This window comes from Vulpes vulpes, chromosome 1, assembly GCF_048418805.1.
Source record: "Vulpes vulpes isolate BD-2025 chromosome 1, VulVul3, whole genome shotgun sequence".
In the NCBI taxonomy this organism is placed as follows: domain Eukaryota; kingdom Metazoa; phylum Chordata; class Mammalia; order Carnivora; family Canidae; genus Vulpes; species Vulpes vulpes.
Window position 1 is genome coordinate 186221451 of NC_132780.1, and position 18945 is coordinate 186240395.

Consider the following 18945-nt stretch of genomic DNA (forward strand, 5'->3'; position numbering starts at 1 on the left):
ATACTGACATTTTCATTTGAGAGCACTCAGGCATGATTTCAGGGGAAAGACAATGTGGTAGCATTTTTAGCACCTCAAGGAAACATCTAGATATAAAAGATTTAAAGACAATTCTTTTGTGATGTTTGGTCTTCAAGAAAAATATAGAACACACAAATACAGCATCATTTTATATACCTGCATAGCGCTTATTTACCCCAGAACAGAGCAACTTTGGGAAAAATCAAAGCTTTAGTAGTAACTGCAGTTGCTTTTTATTCTAGTCTCCTAACCAGGTTAGTTTCTAGAATCCTGTTTCCAGAAGGCTCCTCCAGGTTCCCAAAGGGTTTGGCATGTATGTGCTGGGTGCTAGATCCCACTGTTTGCAGAAGTTTTGGGAAAAGCTACATCATTTGATATCGCTCTTGTCACCACCTGCCTTGCCATGTGACTCTCCCTGCCATCATTTTTAGCTACTTCTAAGTGCTGAAAGTTTTGCTCTCCTAGTGCCCATAGCCCTTTGAGCCAACCTAAATGGTCTGGCAGTATTTGTAATTACAGCCCCGCTGAGCATGCTGACTTCCTTTATGATCACAAAAAGGTGGTCAAGGTCATTGCCCAGCTTCCTATGGTTGTTCCCCTTATCCCAAATTAAGATTGTCTGCAAAGCCACATTCTTGCTTTCTCAGACTTGTTCTTTTTTTTCTAAGACAGGTTTATAGTCTCTTTTGCTGGACCATTAGTCATAAAGTCTCCATCATTACTTCTTGCAGGGCACACTCATGAACCCAGAGTTACTGAGGGAAGGTGTGCAGATTAAACTCCCCAGCATAACCCTAAATGCTAGATTACTGCTTTTCAAAAGTTAGTAGTTCCGTATTCAAAATTTTCAGCTGGGCAATCCTTACTCTACAAATATCCACTTAAAAAACTGTAGTATCTTTTTGTGCCTATTTCTCCTGAAATTGGTCTGAAAGATCAAATTAGATTATACATGGAAGCATGAAATTTTCATCTCTTCTTCCATTGGAAGTTAAGTGAAACACAGAAATAGCTATTATTGAATTACCTGTATTTCCAGCACTTAAGAATATATTTTTTAATAACTGAAAGTGTTTTTTCTCTAAAATAAATGCACTTGTTTGGGGAACTGCTTTTTTTTTTTTTTAATTTATTCATGATAGTCACAGAGAGAGAGAGAGAGAGGCAGAGACACAGGCAGAGGGAGAAGCAGGCTCCATGCACCGGGAGCCCGACGTGGGATTCAATCCCGGGTCTCCAGGATCGCGCCCCGGGCCAAAGGCAGGCGCCAAACCGCTGCGCCACCCAGGGATCCCTGGGGAACTGCTTTTTAATCAATTCCATTACATTGTTCTTAATCTTGTATACCAATACTTTTTTTTCCTGATAGAACTACTAGAATTTGGACTAAGAATTAAACTGTTAAATGGAGGCCAATGGAAGCTCCTAATTTTTAGCACCCTAGTTACAAAATAGCAAGTGAAGTTAAAATTATTTTTATTCTTTAAATTTCAGTTTCCTTCCCTGAAATGCCGCTGAGAACAAGCAAATATTAAGCTAAGGTAGCTAGAAAGTGTTTGCCTGAGGAGCTAAATCTAACAGATACTGACAAAGGAATATAGAAAAAGTGAGCGTAAAAGTGAAAAACAAGAGTAAGTAAAAAGCTTACCTTCTATCTGGGTCATATGCATTCAACCCATGTTTGTCACACTGGGTCAACAGCCTCTATGAATGTCTTCATATAGAGCATCTGGACTTTCAGAAAAAGCCAGAGACTCATATACTTCAAGAAGCATAAAAATACATTTCAAGTCAGTCCCTTCAATTATAAAAATGTTAGCCAAAGAAGAAAATTTCCATAACTGAATTTTTAATTGAGTTTTAAAAAGTCCTCTCTACTTAAAAAAAAAAAGTCACAATAAAACATTTATGGAACTGTATAGAAATATGTCCAACATAATCCGAACTTCTTGATTTTAATGTTTGAATCCAAATGCGGCATATATTTAACAATCCATTTGCTTTCCAACAAACTAAAACTTAAAGGAAAAAATACATTTTATCTTCCCAAATATAAGTGGCATAAAATTATATTTGGTTTTCATAAGCCAGAAGCATAACTGCCTTTGGCTAAAACTCGATAAAGAACATAGATAATGCAGATTCCTTTAAATTAAAACACATTACGGCATAAATGTATGTGCGTACATGCTGGATGAATATATATAATCTGTAAAGTGAAGTCAAATATGCATTCCCTATTTATATAACAAAAGCTGAGGAATTTAGATGCCTAGATTACACAATACCTTGCCAAAACTTTTTATCCACAGAATAATCCCTTGAAAGTGGGTATTAAACAAAATAAAGTTTTGCCCAAGGTTTTAGCCCTTTTGGTTGGCCTTCTTTTCTTCACGCTCCACTCGCAAAAGATAAATTGTATATTTTTTACATATGTAAACATCAGACTTTCAAGCAGTATTATGCAGTCCTTGGAAACAATTCATTTCTTCAACTCTTCCTGTACACCTGGGTTGGTGGAGTCTTTGTCTCTGAGCTCTTCTGTTTCCCCCTTAAAAACAAACTCAGCAGGTACTGGGTGTTCCTGTGCCTTGGATTTCACAGCGTGAGCTGCATAGTTAAGGCTGGTATTTTCACTCCAATGCCAGTAACCTGAGAGGGGGTTGTAGAGCATTCCTGTCACAGTTTGAACTGATAGACCATCTGAAAAAAGCAATCAGAAAGGGTAGATTTAATAAGTAATTGCCTTCCAAATGCCAAGATTCTAATGTGACTCTAAAAAGGAGTCCTAAACTCAATGGGAAAAAATACTTTGTAACCAAGTACAAATCATTCTTCACTGTAGCACAGAACATAAACTCTAAAGCCAACTGCTTGGGTTCAAATTCCAGCCTGGCACCTATTAGATGGTGACCCCAGGGAAGTCACTTAACATTTCTGAGTCTTAATTTTCTGTCATGTAAGGAACATATAGTCCTAGAGTTGTTAGAATTATATGAGATATGTGTATAAAGTAGCACAATGCTTGGAATTTGGTTAAAGTACTTAAGAAACATAAGCTTTTATTAGAAAATATCTTCCAGCAAGTGATTGTTCCTATACAGCATCTTTACAATACTTTTTTCTAGTCTGTTTTCAATAATATTTATTTGCAGAAATCTTTAGAACTTCTTATATTGGATTGACAATACTCCAATATTCCAAGTTTACTGATATACTGTTATATGAACAAAAAGCCTGAGACATACAAGAGTTAAGTACTCAGCAGGAATATCAAATACCAACTAAATGTTTTTACTTGACAGGAATTCAACATATAAATCAAGAGCTCACAATGTGTAAAGCAGAGATAGGCACTGCAGGGAGTACAGTTTGCTTCCAAAGAGCTTACAGGCCAGAAAGGGGCTTAAAAACACCAGAAGAACCATAATATAAAGCATGCTATAAGTAGCACAAAAGACATAAAAGGAGACAAGGAAGTTCAAAGTATACCTGAGTATGGAGGAATCAGAAAAAAATATATATATAATAAGCTGATACCCACAGGGTATCAACAGGACAAACTGAGGATGAGTAAGTAATAGACACTTGTACTTCATCCTCTAACAGATGAGGACTAAGCAGCCAAAAAGTATTCACTGATCATCTGTGATTTGCTTGGCCCTAGGTTAGGTGCCACAGGTGAGAGACATGTGGTATTTAATACTTAATCCTAACTTCAAGGAGTTTGTGATCTATTTGAGAGATGAAACCAACATCCAGAGAATAGGCCCATTTAATTCAGTGCCAGGTTGTGTGATTAATAATTATAGGTACATTAAAAGTTTGCTAAGGCCTTGAAAACTGGAAAAAATTCTTAATACTTACTTGATTCCAGAATGCTCTCTAGCTTTTCAGGTGAAATAAACTTCTCCCATGTATGAGTACCTTTTGGTACAATACCTGCAATTTGCTCTGCAAAAACAATTCCCAAGGCGTAAGACAGCTGTGTTTTGTTGATTGTAGTAATGAATAAAGAACCACCAGGCTAAAAAAAATATATATGGAGAGAAGTACCATTTTAGATATCACGAGTATCAGTTAGGTAAAGCCTTGGCTTCCCCCACCCCCTTCCTTCCTTCCAAATAATTTAACTGCAATTAAGATGCATAAATATAAATAAAGTATAATTTACCAAAATACTTTTTTCTTTTGGGAAATGCATTATTAAAGGTAGTCTACTACAGATGTACTCATTGGGTTTATTCATCAGAGCTTAGAACTCTTAAAATCAAGCTGTGACATATTATGTACTTTCTTTTGTACATAACAAATACTTTATAATAAAAATATAGGAATGAGATCAGGCTACACTTCCATGTTACATGTCCACATTTATAGTCTAATGTGTCAACACTGTTTTCTCTTTGGATGCAGAGTCTAACTTGTTCTGTGCAGCAGACAGTGCCACATCTTATATAGGTGAGTAATGCCAATAAGTGTTCTCTGACAAAAACATTAATGATTGAGGTGGGACTGTTTTGTTTTGTTTTGATTTCATTAGTATAAAGAACATGAAAAGATCAAGATAAACCCTTAGATGAATACAAACCATTTATGGGACTCTTTGGGCTCTTTTTTTTTTTTTTTAAGATTTATTTATTATTTGAGAGAGAGAGAGAATATGCACTTGGGAGTGCTAACACAAGTGGAGGGAAAGGTATAGGGGTCGGAGAGAGAGAGAATTTCCAGCTAGCTCCCCACTGAGTGCGGAGCTGGGTCTCTGAGCTCAATCTCAAGACTGAGATCTCAAGACTGAGATCATGACCCGAGTCAAAACTAAGAGTCAGATGCTCAGTCAACTGAGCCACTCAGGCACCCTGAGTCTGCCAGGTTTTAGTGGCTGTATTTATGGTGTTTCCTATATTTACTCCCACAAATGACAAAGATTAATGTCTGTTCCCTCTTCTACATATTCTCATTACCCTGATGGGGATAAAATGCCAAAAATTCCTTCTAATTATTACCTATACGTGTATGTGTATATATATAGAGAGAATATAGCTCAAATATCACCCCAAAACCCAAAAAAAAAAAAGAGGAGACCCTGAAATGCTATAATGTGCCCTTAAATTATAAACTGAAATATAGGGCAGCCCCGGTGGCCCAGCAGTTTAGCGCCGCCTTCAGCCCTGGGTATGATCCTGGACACCCCAGATTGAGTCCCACATCAGGCTCCCTGCATGGAGCCTGCTTCTAACCTCTGCCTGTGTCTCTGCCTCTCTCTCTCTGTGTCTGTCGTGAATAAATAAATAAAGAAAATCTTTAAAAAAATAAAAAATAAATAAACTGAAATATAGGGATGCCTGGGTGGCTCAGTGGTTGAGCGTCTGCCTTCTCTCAGGTAGTGATCTCGGAGTTCTGGGATTGGTTCCACATTGGGCTTCCTGTGGGGAGCCTGCTTCTCCCTCTGCCTATGTCTCTGCCTCTCTCCGTGTGTCTCTCATGAATAAATAAATAAAATCTTTAAAAAAAAAATGAATATCTAATCTATGGCCTACGGAATCTTAGTCTATAGAAACAGTGATAAGCAATGGTCATTTTCTTAAAAGGCTTTCCATAAATGCAAAATTAGTTTTAAATTTCACAATGCCAGCATTCCTAATATGTGTGAAAGAACCTCCATTCATACATACTGCCTGACACACAACACAAAAAGTAACGATTAAGGGGTTTTGCTTGGAAAATAGAAGATAAGCCTAGTAAAACTCATTTAAGAGGAAACACCAAGAAACTATTACATACTTAAGGAAACTAAGGAGACACAGCAACTAAATCCAACACAGAATCCAGGGCTGGATCCTGACCAGAAAAATGACATTAGTAGAAACACTAATGAAATTTAACAAGGTCTGTAGTGTAGTTAATAGTATGATGTCAAGGCGCCTGGGTGGCTCAGTCGGTTGGGCATCTGCCTTCAGCTCAGGGCATGATCCTAGGGTCCTGGGATCGAGCCCAATGTTGGGATCTCTGCTTGGCAGAGGGCCTGCTTCTCCCTCTCCTTCTGCCTACTTGTGCTAGTGCTCTCTCTCTGGCAAATAAATAAATAAATCTTTTAAAAAAAAAGTATGATGTCAATGTTAATTTCTCAATTTCAAGAAATGTACAATGGGTTACATAGAAGTCTAGGTTACATAGAAGTCTAGGACTCTGATGAGGCAGGTGAAGTGCCTATGGAACAACATGGAAGGATGCACTCACTTTCTGGAGTGTGCAAAGGTAGGGCTGGCACCTCAGCTTGAGTGTCTCCTTCCATTTTGTGCCCAACGTGCCTCACTTGCCTCACCCTAGTTCCTATCCTTATTGTGTGAAATGTTAACAGTAGGAGAAACTGGGGGAAGGATAGATGGGAACATTCTGTACTATCTTTGTAATCTTCTCTAAAACTAAACTTACATGAAAAAGTATTTCTAAAAATTCTATTTAGGTAAGGGCTAAGCATTTCATCCTTTTAGCTCTTGACCTTAGGGTGTTACCTCCATTAACAACAGAATCAATATAGTAACAACAACAATAACAACATTTTAAGGGACTTATTTAAAAAGAAAATTGGAATCACCTTCAGAGGACTACTTTTGTGGCAAATTATGTAAGCATAATCATATAATGGGAAGAATCAGACTTGGAATCTACAGATTTGACCTTAAGTCCCACTTAAGTGTCCACTGAACTTTGACATAAAGACCAAGTGACCTCTGGATTCTTGGGAGAAGATGGTAAAGTTGGAGCTCACCTCCTCCCATGGACACACAAGGCAACAACTACATATCTTCCATGGCTAAAGACATAGAGCAAAAGCTACACTGAGAAAGTTAATAGTATGATGTGATTTGGTAGGGAACCAAACCCCTGGCACAGCAACCTATAATTGGGAGGGATATCACAGGCACAGAGGTCCACCCTGAGGAGCCAGGGGTTCAAGCCCCACTTTGGGTACCCCTGGTCCCAGGGACCAGCACTGGGAAGATGAGCTCCCATAATGTCAGCTTTGAAATTCAGAGGGGCCAGAAGGCTATGGAAACCAAGACTCTGCTCTTAAAGGACTAGCCCAATACCTCACTCAGGCTGACATTCAGCACAGAGTCAGCAGCTTGAAAAGCACCAGGGTTATACATGAAGGAGATTTACTGACTAATTTTAGGGCATGTGTTGGAAAGGCAGGAATCTGCAAGAAGCTTTCTTCAGGAATGGAAATACTGGGGGACATATTTTTCTTGCCCTCCTTCAGCCTAGCTGGCCTGATTCTTACAGAACTAGTTCTGACATTCTCCATCTATCTAGTTAGCACTACTCGCCCTGCTCTGGCATTCCCCCGTGGACCCCTCTGCCCTGGAGAGTGCCGATCTAAAGTAACTCCCACTCTGCCACACCCAGGAGGCAGCCTTGGTCAGATCAGTATTCTCCCAAAGCAACTACTGCCCCACCACATCTAGTGGCATCCCCAGCCAGGACTGGGGCCCCTCCAAAGAAATTCCTTCTCTGGAGAGAGGATGGGCAGCCCCACACACCAGCTTGTGGGTACCAACTGCAGCTGAGCCACTCAAGCCAGCCTGCCTGGAAACCAGCTCTGCATCCCAGTAGATCTGCAGAAGTCACAGCTGGTCATTGTGCACAGCTGGGCTGAGGGTCAGCTCTGCCTACAGTGCTTGCACAGAGTTACAGCCCAGTCACAACCTGAGGCCGCACATAGCCCATACAGGGGACACTCCAGAATGTCTGCTTCTGGTAATTGGAGGAAGGCACTATAGGGCCCACATGATGCCTTTTGACACAAGGCCACTACTTTCAAGACCAGGATACATACCTGACATACCTAATACATGGAAACAAACACAGAAAGTGAGGAGATAGAAAAATATGTTCTGGGATGCCTGGGTGGCTCAGAGGTTAAGCGCCTGCCTTCAGCCCAGGGTGTGATCCTGGAGTGCCAGGATCAAGTCCCACATCAGACTCCCTGCATGGAGCCTGCTTCTCTCCCTGCCTATGTCTCTGCCTCTCTCTCTCTCTCTGTGTCTCTCATGAATTTAAAAAAAAAAAAAAAAGTTCCAAATGAAAGAACAAGCCAAAATTTCAGAAAAATACAAACAATGGAGATAAGCAATCTACCTGATAAGGAGCTCAAAGTGATGGCAATAAAGATGTGCATCAGATTTGAGAAAAGAGTGGATGAACTCAGAGTTTAAATCAAGAAAGAGAGAAAAAAACATAAAAAAGAATCAATCAGAGATGAAGAATACAATAACTGAAATGAAAAATACACAAGAGGGAATCAACAGCAAATTAGAAGATGCAGAAGAATAGGTCAGCCAGTAATCTGGAAGACAGGGTAGTAGAAAGCACCTAAGTTGGACAACAGACATGAAAAGATGCTGAACATCGCTGATCACCAGGGAAATGCAAATCAGAATCACAATGAAATTTCATCTCATACATGTCAGAATGGCTAAAATCAAAAACATAAGAAATAACCAGTTTTTGTGAGAATGTGGAGAAAAAGGAACCCTTGTGCACTGTTGGTGAGAATGTTAACTGGTGCAGCCACTATGGAAAACAATATGGATGCTCCTTAAAAAATTAAAATAGAAATACCATAGAATCCAGTAATTCCATTTCTGGGTATTTATTTGAAGAAAACAAACTAATTCAAAAAGATGTATGCACCTCACAGATGGGAGAGGGGGTTAAAAAAAAAGATACATGCACCTCTATGTTTACTGCAGCATTATCTACAATAGCCAAGATATGGAAGCAACCTAGATGTCCATCAATACGTGAATACATAAAGAAGATACGGTAGATATATACAATGAATTATTACTTAGCTTTAAAAAAAAGAATGAGATCTTGATATTTGTAACAACATAGATGGACCTAGAAGGTATTATGCTCAGTGAAATAAATCAGAGAGAAAGACAAATACTATATGATTTCACTTACATGTGAAATCTAAAAAACAAAACAAGTGAACAAACAAAAACTAGAAACACACTCATAAATACAGAGAGCAAACTGGGATTGCTAGAGGAGAGGGGGAAGATAGGCAAAATAGGTAAAGGGGACTATGAGGTATAAATTTCCAGTTATAGGGATCCCTGGGTGGCGCAGCGGTTTGGCACCTGCCTTTGGCCCAGGGCGCGATCCTGGAGACCTGGGATCGAATCCCACATCGGGCTCCCGGTGCATGGAGCCTGCTTCTCCCTCTGCCTATGTCTCTGCCTCTCTCTCTTTCTCTCTCTGTGACTATCATAAATAAATAAATATTTTAAAAAAAAATTTCCAGTTATAGAACAAGTAAGTCATGAAGATGAAAAATACAGCATAGGGAATGTGGTTAGCAATATACCTTTTTAGGGTGACAGATGGTAAGTACACTTATTGTGATGAGCATTTTGTAATGTCTATAATTGTCGAATCACATGTTGTACACCTGAAACTCATATAATATTGTATGCCAACTATACTTCAATTAAAGAAAACAAAAAAGGGGGTGCCCACATGGTGCAGTTAGTTAAGAGTCCAACTCTTGGTTTCAGCTCAGGTTACAATCTCAGGGTCATGGGATTGAGCCTCATGTGGCAAGGTCTCTGCTTAAGACTTTCTCTCCCTCTGCCTCTGTCCCCTCACCTCTCTCTCTCAAATAAATCAATACATCTTAAAAGAAAAGAAAAGAAAGAAAAGAAAAGAGAAGAGAAGAGAAGAGAAGAGAAGAAAAGAAAAGAGAAAAAAGAAAAGAAAAGAAAAGAAAAGAAAAGAAAAGAAAAGAAGAAAAGAAAAAACAACCCAACAAATAAAAAGGCTATGGGATGCCTGGGTGGCTCAGTGGTAGAGCATCTGCGTTGGGCTCAGGGCATGATTCCTGAGTCCAGGATCGAGTTCCACGTCAGGCTCCCTGCATGGAGCCTGCTCTCCTTCTCTCTGTGTCTCTGCCTCTCTCTCTCTCTGTGTGTCTCTCATGAATAAATAAAATCTTAAAAAAAAAAAAAATGGCTAAGTGACCTTTGACAGCTCTCAAATTCTGATCTCCTTTGGTCCAAGTTGGTCACAACAGTACCTGCTTACCTTCCTTATCTGGTGGTATGGAAAATCAATGAGATCATATATATGAAATATTCCTTTATAAGCTGAAAGCTGTTATATATATATATATATAAAGCTGTCAGAGTTACTTAAGAAATGTTATCTAAATCAATTTATATAAATTAAAAATGGTTTTTGTTTTTTAAGTATCAATCCAAATCAATTTCTTAGTAACTGTCATTCAATATCTATCAGGAATTTAATCCAGAGTATACCAATGAAAAAAACTTCAATTCCATTGTTTGTAATTATGTTCAGCACCAACACTTTTCAAGATTCTGGGATATCAGGATACTGTATCTGGAAAAATCCCGGTACTGAGTGCAAGCTGAGAAGCAAATGTAATCTCCAGCAGAGATACTATCCTCTAACCCTAGCTTCCTGATTTCAAGTATTATAAAACTTATTTCTATGGATACATACACACACTCAAAAGGAAAGACAAACAAGTAAAACCAAGTAAGACTTACTTTTAACACTTCACAGCAGCACTGTATAAATGTTTCTAGATCAATCACATGCTCTACAACTTCAGAAGCTACAACGGCATCAAATGTTTCTGCTGTCTCTTGCACAATCTCTTCCAGGGAACACGCTCTGTACTCTATTCTCTTATCTAGGACTGGATCAAATGATTTATGGTGCTGTGCTGTCTTAATGTTCTCATCCACAGGATCGATTCCAATAACTGAAGCTCCAAGCCGCCCTAGAGGCTAATTGGATAAAAAAAAAAAAAAAAAAAAAAAAAAAAAAAAAAAAAAGCTATTATCTTCAAGAAGAAAACAGAATACATGCTAGCAATAAAGAACTTATCAAAAAGGAAACAAGCTCAATCGTGAGGGGCTAATTACTGGAGATTATTTATGGGTACATGGAAGTTCATTAGACCATTTTCTATAGTTTGTACACATTTGACAATTACCATAATAAAAAGCTTAAGAGTGAACAATAGTCACAACAACAAAAAACTTATGAAGAACTATTTGAGAATAGTGGGGGAGGAGAGTTCTATATCCTATAGTACATTTACATGCACATAGTAGATTATTAACATACTTAATGCACTAAAGTTACTGTGTTGATAGAAGAGAGCTACAAAAGAGAGCTGCAGGGCATAAATACAAGTTTGCCTCATACAAGTTGAGACAAGTATTTTTTTATAGGGGTGAATTAGTATTCTTCCAAGCAGTCCAAAGCACCTAAGAAGGGGAGAGCACCACAAGCAGGCAATACTCTGTTAGGTTTTGATACCGAAGCAAGTACAAAAGAATAGCTTATCATTGCATTTAAACCAGTGGAAATTGACTAATCTCTTAGAAGAGACAACAAAATTTCCAAAGCTATTTGAAAGATCAGTGCTCAATTTTGTGCAAAAACAAACAAAAAACAAAAAAACACCAAAAGAATCCTCCTTCCTGTGATTTTCTGAAATTTCTATATATTTTTTAAGAAAGTAAAAAGCATATATTAGTTTTATGATGGTAAAAACATTAAGAACAATGTTAGGCATTTCTCTTTTTTAAAATAAACAATACTATTTGTTAAAAGGTTAAATGAATCATAAGCCTACTTTTTCTCAATTATTTTACCAGTTTAAAAATGGCAGAAAAATTGTAAACCACCTAAAAATTGTAAACCACTTACTTCAGTTAACAATCCACCACCACAGCCAACGTCAAGTATCTTCATCCCAGACAAAGGTTTTCCTGGCTGGTGATGAGCAACTGTTTTTAAAAGATTGTCTCTTTTTTAAAAATCCAAAACATATAAAAACAAATTATTAATTTTGCTAATAAGATCTTAAAAGTGTACAATTTTCAAGGATATATTAAACTCTCATTTTATTTTTTTAAGATTTTATTTATTATTTGAGAGAGAGAGAGAGAAAGAGAGCATGCACAAGTAGAAGGAGAGGCAGAGGGAGGGGGAGAAGCAGTCTCCCCCCTGGGCAGGGAGACCTACACAGGGTAGTGGGTGATGGCAGGCGCTTGATCCCAGGAGCCTGAGATCATGACCTGAGCCGAAGGCAGACACTTAACTGACTGAGCCACCCAGGCACCCCCAAGAGTTGCATTTTATTTTATTTTATTATTTTTTAAACATTTTATTTATTTATTCATGAGAGGCACAGAGAGAGAGAGAGAGGCAGAGAGAGAGAAGCAGGTACCATGCAGGAGCCCGATGCAAGATTTAATCCTGGGTCTCCAGGATCATGCCTTGGGCTGAAGGCAGGCGCCAAACAGCTGAGCCACCCAGGCGTCCCTAAGAATTGCATTTTAAAAGACTTAGAGCTTCCAGAATGTTACCTAATAAATGGCACCCTCAGGTCATTCATAGAATGAAGAGGTGCATATACTCCTTGTTCATCCCACCACCTATGAGCCAGGGCCAGGAATGTTTTTATCTCGTTGCTGTCTACAGTAGTTTGAGAAGTACTGTATAGTCTTGTCCAAGGGTACCTAAGAGGTCAAAGTGAAGAGCCAGGCAAAAACAGACATTTAAAAAAATGTCACATAAGATCTATTATGTATATTCTAATTAACAATGTATCAGCTTCTAACTACATGTATTGCTCATTTTTGATGCTTTAAAACCAGGTTTTCTCATATAATCACACAGCAAATAAATATATTCACAGATGGAATGAAGTTCCATCAACAAAGTTAATTTGCTTTCAAAGTAAATTACAATAGAAATGGAATGTTTCAAAACTTGGCCTTCTGGGTCACATCTAATAGTAAGGATAATAATAATAACAGCAACAGTAGCAGAAGTAGAAATAGTAATAGTAACCATTTATTTTGCACTTACTATATGTGGGTACTATTTAAGAACTCCATATATGTCATATGTTACCTTATTTAACCATTCTGGCAACTCTATAAGGTAGGTACTATCATTATCCCTATTACACAGGTAAGAAAAGTGAGGCTTAGAGAGATTAAGTAAATGGTAGAGCCAGGATTTGAATCCAAGTGCCCCCATCTTCTCTTCATTTCTATTATCATCATGGTCTAAGATACCATCATCTCTTACTTGAACTATTTGTTGCCCTCATCTGCTTGCTTCCTACCATATCCCCCTTCAGCCCTCATCTGCTTGCTTCCTATCATATCCCCCTTCAGTCTGTTCCCTACAATGGATCCAGAAGGTTCTAAAATATAAATATGATCATGCTAATTTTCCCACTTAAAATACTTACATGGTTTCCTAGTGATATTAGGGGAAAAAAAACCTCAAAATCCTTAGCATGACCTATAGTGCTCTAAATTATTTGTTCCCCATTTTCTCCCCTCCCCAAATGTACTACTCTCCTCATCCTCCCCTTTCCAGTCCTATGGGCCTTCTTTCATTTCCTTGCACTGACCCCACTTGTTCATTCCTCAGATACTTTGCATATGTTGTTCTCTCTACCTGGATCATTCTTCTCACATTCCCTTCCTTCCTGGCATATCTAATTAATTCCTTTTCATCCTTTAGGTCTTAGTTTAAATGGAATGCCATCTAAGAAGTCTTCCCAGACTCTCAAAACCTGGGTTATATTCTCCTATTTTAACTCCCATATAACTTGGTATTTCTTCATGGAGCTATGTGACAATTTGATCATGTTTCCCCATTAAACACTATGAGGGCAAAGTATGGACTATTTCATTTACCATTTTATTCCCAGTGATTAGCACAGTTCCTGGAACACACTTGGTACTCAGGAAACATTTGTCAAATGAATAATCTAATAAAGAAGGCCCAGGATAGTATATAATTCACCTAAATTAAAAAAAAAATCAAATGGGATCAAGCAGGGACTAAACAGATCAGACATTATGCCAAATTCCACGTCAAAGTATATAACAGGAAAATCCTACAGAAGTTCTTGGGTAAAAAAGGATAAGATTGTTACATTAGAATATGTAATGCCATTAAAGTTTTCTTTTCTTTTTTTTTTTTTTTAAGATTTTATTTATTTATTCATGAGAGACAGAGACAGAGGGGTAGAGACACAGGCAGAGGGAGAAGTAGGCTTCTCGCAGGGACTCAATCCCGGGACCTGGGATCATGTCCTGAGCCAAAGGCAGATGCTCAGCACTGAGCCACCCAGGAGTCCCTGCCATTCAAATTTTTACTGTGTTTTTCTTAGTTACACAGAGTACATTCTACATTGATTACTTACTATCCTTTTGAGATTTAAATATCATGTTTCTTTAATATTATCCTATGAATATTATCGTCTTTTTTCATACTTCATGCAAAGCCTCAATAATCAATGACTAACATACCATAGGTAACAGTAGGTGGTTGCTTGGTTGTCTACAAATGATTTCACATACACCCAATTTGATTTTTTATTTTATTTTATTTTTAAGATTTTATTTTCATTTATTCATAGGAGAGAGAGAGAGAGAGAGGCAGAGACACAGGCAGAGGGAGAGGCAGGCTCCCTGTGAGTAGCCCAATGGGGGACTCGATCCAGGTCCCAGGACCCTGGGATCCCTACCCCAGCCATAGGCAGACTCGTAACCACTGAGTCACCCAGGTACCCCAACACCCAGTTTTAAAAAGAGCTAGCTTATTTACAAGAAGCAGCACATGCACTTGGAAAACAGAGTTCATACCTTAACTCTATGAAGCATTTTTCACAAGGTTAGAAATTGGTTTATAAAATACAAATACAAAAAGACATTACTTTGGAACGCCTGGGTGGCTCAGCAGTTGAGCGTCTGCCTTTGGTTCAGGGTGTGATCCCGATCCCGGGATCAAGTCCCCACACTGGGCTCCTTGCGAGGAGCCTGGTTGTCCCTCTGCCTGTGTCTCTGGCTCTCTCCAGGTGTCTCTCATGAATAAATAAATTAAAAAAAATCTTTAAACAAAACAAAAAAAACCAAAAAGACATTACTTTGATTCAATCTTACCAACTGGAATTGTACAGTTATCTACCTTATAGTATTTATTGTACTCAAATCACTTATGATTTTAAGCACTGCATTGGCTGTGTCTTGTCACAAATGAGGAAGTCAAAAGTATTTCTCCAAGTAATAGTCTTACATTAAAAATAAAAGCTACCATTGAATATAGATATTCAAAGGGTATGTACTAGGTGCTTGCTGTGTTACAACTTTTCTGTAAGTTTGAAACTTTCTAAATGTAGAAGTTGTTGGAAGAATATTTAGATAAATAAAAGATACCTTAATAAAACTACATAAGCTATTTCATACTAACAGTGTTTATTAACATAATCGATACTAAACTATTCTTGTACATGATTTTGTAAATATTTGCCACAGTAATGAATAAACTTACCTGTGGATTTTCATTCTACTCAAGCAGGCAAAAGTCATTCTATAGGATTTGAACCACATGATTCTGCAATCACTGAAAACCCATGGTTTAGTTTGTGGAGTCCAATTGAACTGAATCTCTGAATAAATTGAAAAAAAAAATTGTTAAGTAATCTCTACATCCTATGTGGGGCTCAAACTCACAGCCCCAAGATCGAAAGTCATATGCTCTACCTAACTGAGCCAGCCAGGCACCTCCGAAAATAAAAATTAAATGTCTAGAGAAAGCGCTGCACAGTATAAATTCCTGATATGCATGTAATCGAAGAAACTATTTTACATGGCAATCTCATATTACAATTGATAAACAAAAGGGTTTTCCCCTTAATTTTGGATTTTATTCTAAAATATAAAGTAAAGGCCTTGCAGTCTGCCATCTAACTCTAATCAGAAATTTCTCCAATTTCAATTTTCAAAAATAAGTAATATATATGTAAAAGTTTTTCATACCCTCCGTTTCCATACCAATATTATGCTGCACAATTACAAAAAAAAATGATACTCAAAATAAAACTTTTAAACTAGGACAACACTAATTCTGAGATTAGTCAGAACTAGTTCAAATTCTGTCACGTTGGCTACATGAAATGGATTTATACATAACGCTCAAACCCTTTTACACAGAAGAAAAAACTGTATGTATGTGTGTGTATATATACATATCACCCTAAGATAATCACTCATCCAGTCTGTATGTTCACACTTACTAGAGACTTGCTCTATAAACTAGTTACTCTGCTGGACCTTCAATCGCTCAATAAACATTCAGACAAAGTGGACCTTACGGCAAAGAAAATTACCAGAAACATAAAGTTCACCCAGCTGATTTTTTTTGACAGTGGTGCAAAAGCAGTTCGATGCAGGAAAAAATAGTCTTTTCAATAAACGCTGTTGAAACAATTGGATACCATAGGCCAAAAGTCTCACATCTTGTACAGAAATGAACTTTAAAAAGCCCATGGACCTATTTTTGCAACTTCTCCTAAGTCTTAAATCATTTCAAAATTAAGAATCATTTAATTTTAAATTAAAAAACACAAACTTAAAAAAAACACAAACTTAAAAAAGCCCATGGATCTATTTTTGCAACTTCTCCTAAGTCTTAAATCAATTCAAAATTAAGAATCATTTAATTTCAAATTAAAAAACACAAACTTAAAAAAAAACCACAAACTTAAAAAAGCCCATGGATCTATTTTTGCAACTTCTCCTAAGTCTTAAATCATTTCAAAATCAAGAATCATTTAATTTTAAATTAAAAAACACAAACTTAAAAAAGCCCATGGATCTATTTTTGCAACTTCTCCTAAGTCTTAAATCAATTCAAAATCAAGAATCATTTAATTTCAAATTAAAAAACACAAACTTAAAAAAAAACACAAACTTAAAAAAGCCCATGGACCTATTTTTGCAACTTCTCCTAAGTCTTAAATCATTTCAAAATTAAGAATCATTTAATTTTAAATCAAAAAACATAAAAGGGTACGCCACAAAGCTCCTCTCCTCCTACTCTGCTTTTCTTCTACCTATCGGGGCATCTCGGAGATGGAATCATTTTTCCATGTGGACACACGTGGGTTTGAATGATCATTTTTACTGGCTGCACTGGTTTCCATCATATCACAGCACCGCTTCCCAACTCCATTTGTGGGCCTGTGAGTTTCCCGTCTGATCCACTGTCCTAACTTCAGCTCTAACGTCGTTTGCAGAGACCCCCGAGGTAGCATTCAAACCCCCTGCGCGGGGCCCGGGCTCAGGCCCTCGGGGCGGCTCTCGGCTCGGTCCGGGTCACGGGCCCAGGGATCCACGCCCCCCCCCCCCCCCCCCGGGCCTGCACACTCGCTCCGGCTTTCTCTCTGAACGTAAAGAAATGAATCTTAAAAAAAAAAAAAATTTCCCAGGGCCTAACACAGCCCCTGTTACAGGAGTTACATGTCAAGGGCAGACTTGACTTTGGTTAGTATCAGGAGTTAAATAATCAAACTGTCTTCTACAAGCAACGGGGTCAGAGAGTCATTTTCTTGATTTTTGTGTGCCCGATGGGGTCTGTGGCGTCCACAAAATAAAGCGCTGCGGCTGCGTTAAATTCTTTAGGGGGGGGGGGGGGGTAAGAGCTGGCGCCGAGAGCAGAGGCGCCGCCACGCAGCACGCAGAGCTCGGCGACGGCCGCGGGCGGGCCCAGGCAGGCCCCGCGGGGGCAGACGGCGGCGCCGGGCGGCCGCGCGCTCCTCGGCCAGGACCCCCCCCCCCCGCCCCCCGGGAAGCTGGGGCCGAGGGGCCGCGCCGGGCGCCCGGCGGCGGCGAGGGACGCGGGCCCCGTGGCGCTCTCGCGCGCGGCCCGAGCGCAGCTCAACTCCGGCCCCCTCCGGCCCGCGCCTGCGCACAGCAGCGGCCGCCACCCCGCGGGCGCGGGGAAGCGACACTCACCGGCCCGACGGGTGAAGCGCGCAGCCTGAGCTCGCGCGCCCCGCGACCTCGACCCAAGCGCTCCTAGGAGCCGACTCCCGCAGGAGCTTAGCTCGCGGCCTCCCCACATCGTGACAGGAGGGATCCGCCCCCTTTCCGGTCCCTCCAGCAAAAGATCCCCGACACAAAGGTTCCGAGATCCACGCGCACCGCCCGGGCCAGCCTCACCACGGTTGCATTAACGGGGGTTAGAGACGCGGGACTCCACTCAGCCCGACGTCCTTCAAACCGCGCGTGCAGGTTTGTTACCATAAAGGAACTTCCGAAGTCTCTATTATGCCTATTTCTATACGACCACCTCAAGCCTCACGGCCAAAGTAGTCCTGGATCCCGCTACTTCGTACCACGTTAACTTTTATTCTCGCGTAGAATTTAGCAGATTTCTCTGCATTTAGCAGAGATCTCCCAAAGATACTTCTACTCCTGTAGGCCACTGACCCTTGGAATTACAGATGCATGGAAGCACCTCCTAAGAGTACAATTGCTTCCCCTTTCAAGGCACTCAAATGTCATAGAAGAGGAAGACTCTAAACTGAAAATTCAGTTTCTCCAAGTAACCTGGGAATGTTCTGGGCAGGGAATACATTATGTAGTAGGTCTGTTAACCACTCAAGCTAGGCAAACTTCATTGAAAACTAAAAACGGTGATCAGTATCACTTTACTTCTAAATGTACAAAAAGCCCTTCCTTGAGTAAGAAGAGCAATGATACATTTCCAAGATTAAGAGGCAAAAAAAAATCATTGTACATTTTCAACAGGCAGGGTCAAATTGGTAAAGGGTTCTTTGAATGAAATTTACTGCTCAGTAATAGTCTTTCACATATGGCTTCTTAATTGACCTCCTCCTAAGAGTGGCTGCAGATTTTTGCTATGTCCTCTTCAGAGTTCCTCAGGACACATGACCATCTCTCCAAATGAAGGCACAAAACTCTGGCACAAAAGAACATTTAGCACGTGTTATATTTGTTGGAATGACAAATCCAAGGAAAAAGCAAAGTACAAGTATGA

At 39.3% G+C, this 18945-nt stretch overlaps 1 protein-coding gene across 2 annotated transcripts; it reads right to left on the reverse strand.

Moving 5' to 3' along the window:
* Positions 1-1853: 1853 nt before the first annotated feature.
* Positions 1854-18488, reverse strand: COQ3 (coenzyme Q3, methyltransferase). Of its 2 annotated transcripts, none has more exons than XM_026002919.2 (7): positions 17898-18488; positions 15433-15550; positions 12444-12596; positions 11782-11881; positions 10608-10850; positions 3889-4048; positions 1854-2724 (listed from the first exon to the last, which is right to left on the reverse strand). In XM_026002919.2, the coding sequence occupies exons 1-7, from the start codon at positions 18004-18006 to the stop codon at positions 2504-2506; spliced, it is 1104 nt and encodes a 367-aa protein (XP_025858704.2). In that variant the 5' UTR covers positions 18007-18488; the 3' UTR covers positions 1854-2503. The 2 variants fall into 2 exon arrangements, with proteins under 2 accessions (XP_025858704.2, XP_072594054.1); XM_072737953.1 differs by lacking the exon at positions 17898-18488 and adding an exon at positions 16271-16484.
* Positions 18489-18945: the final 457 nt, after the last annotated feature.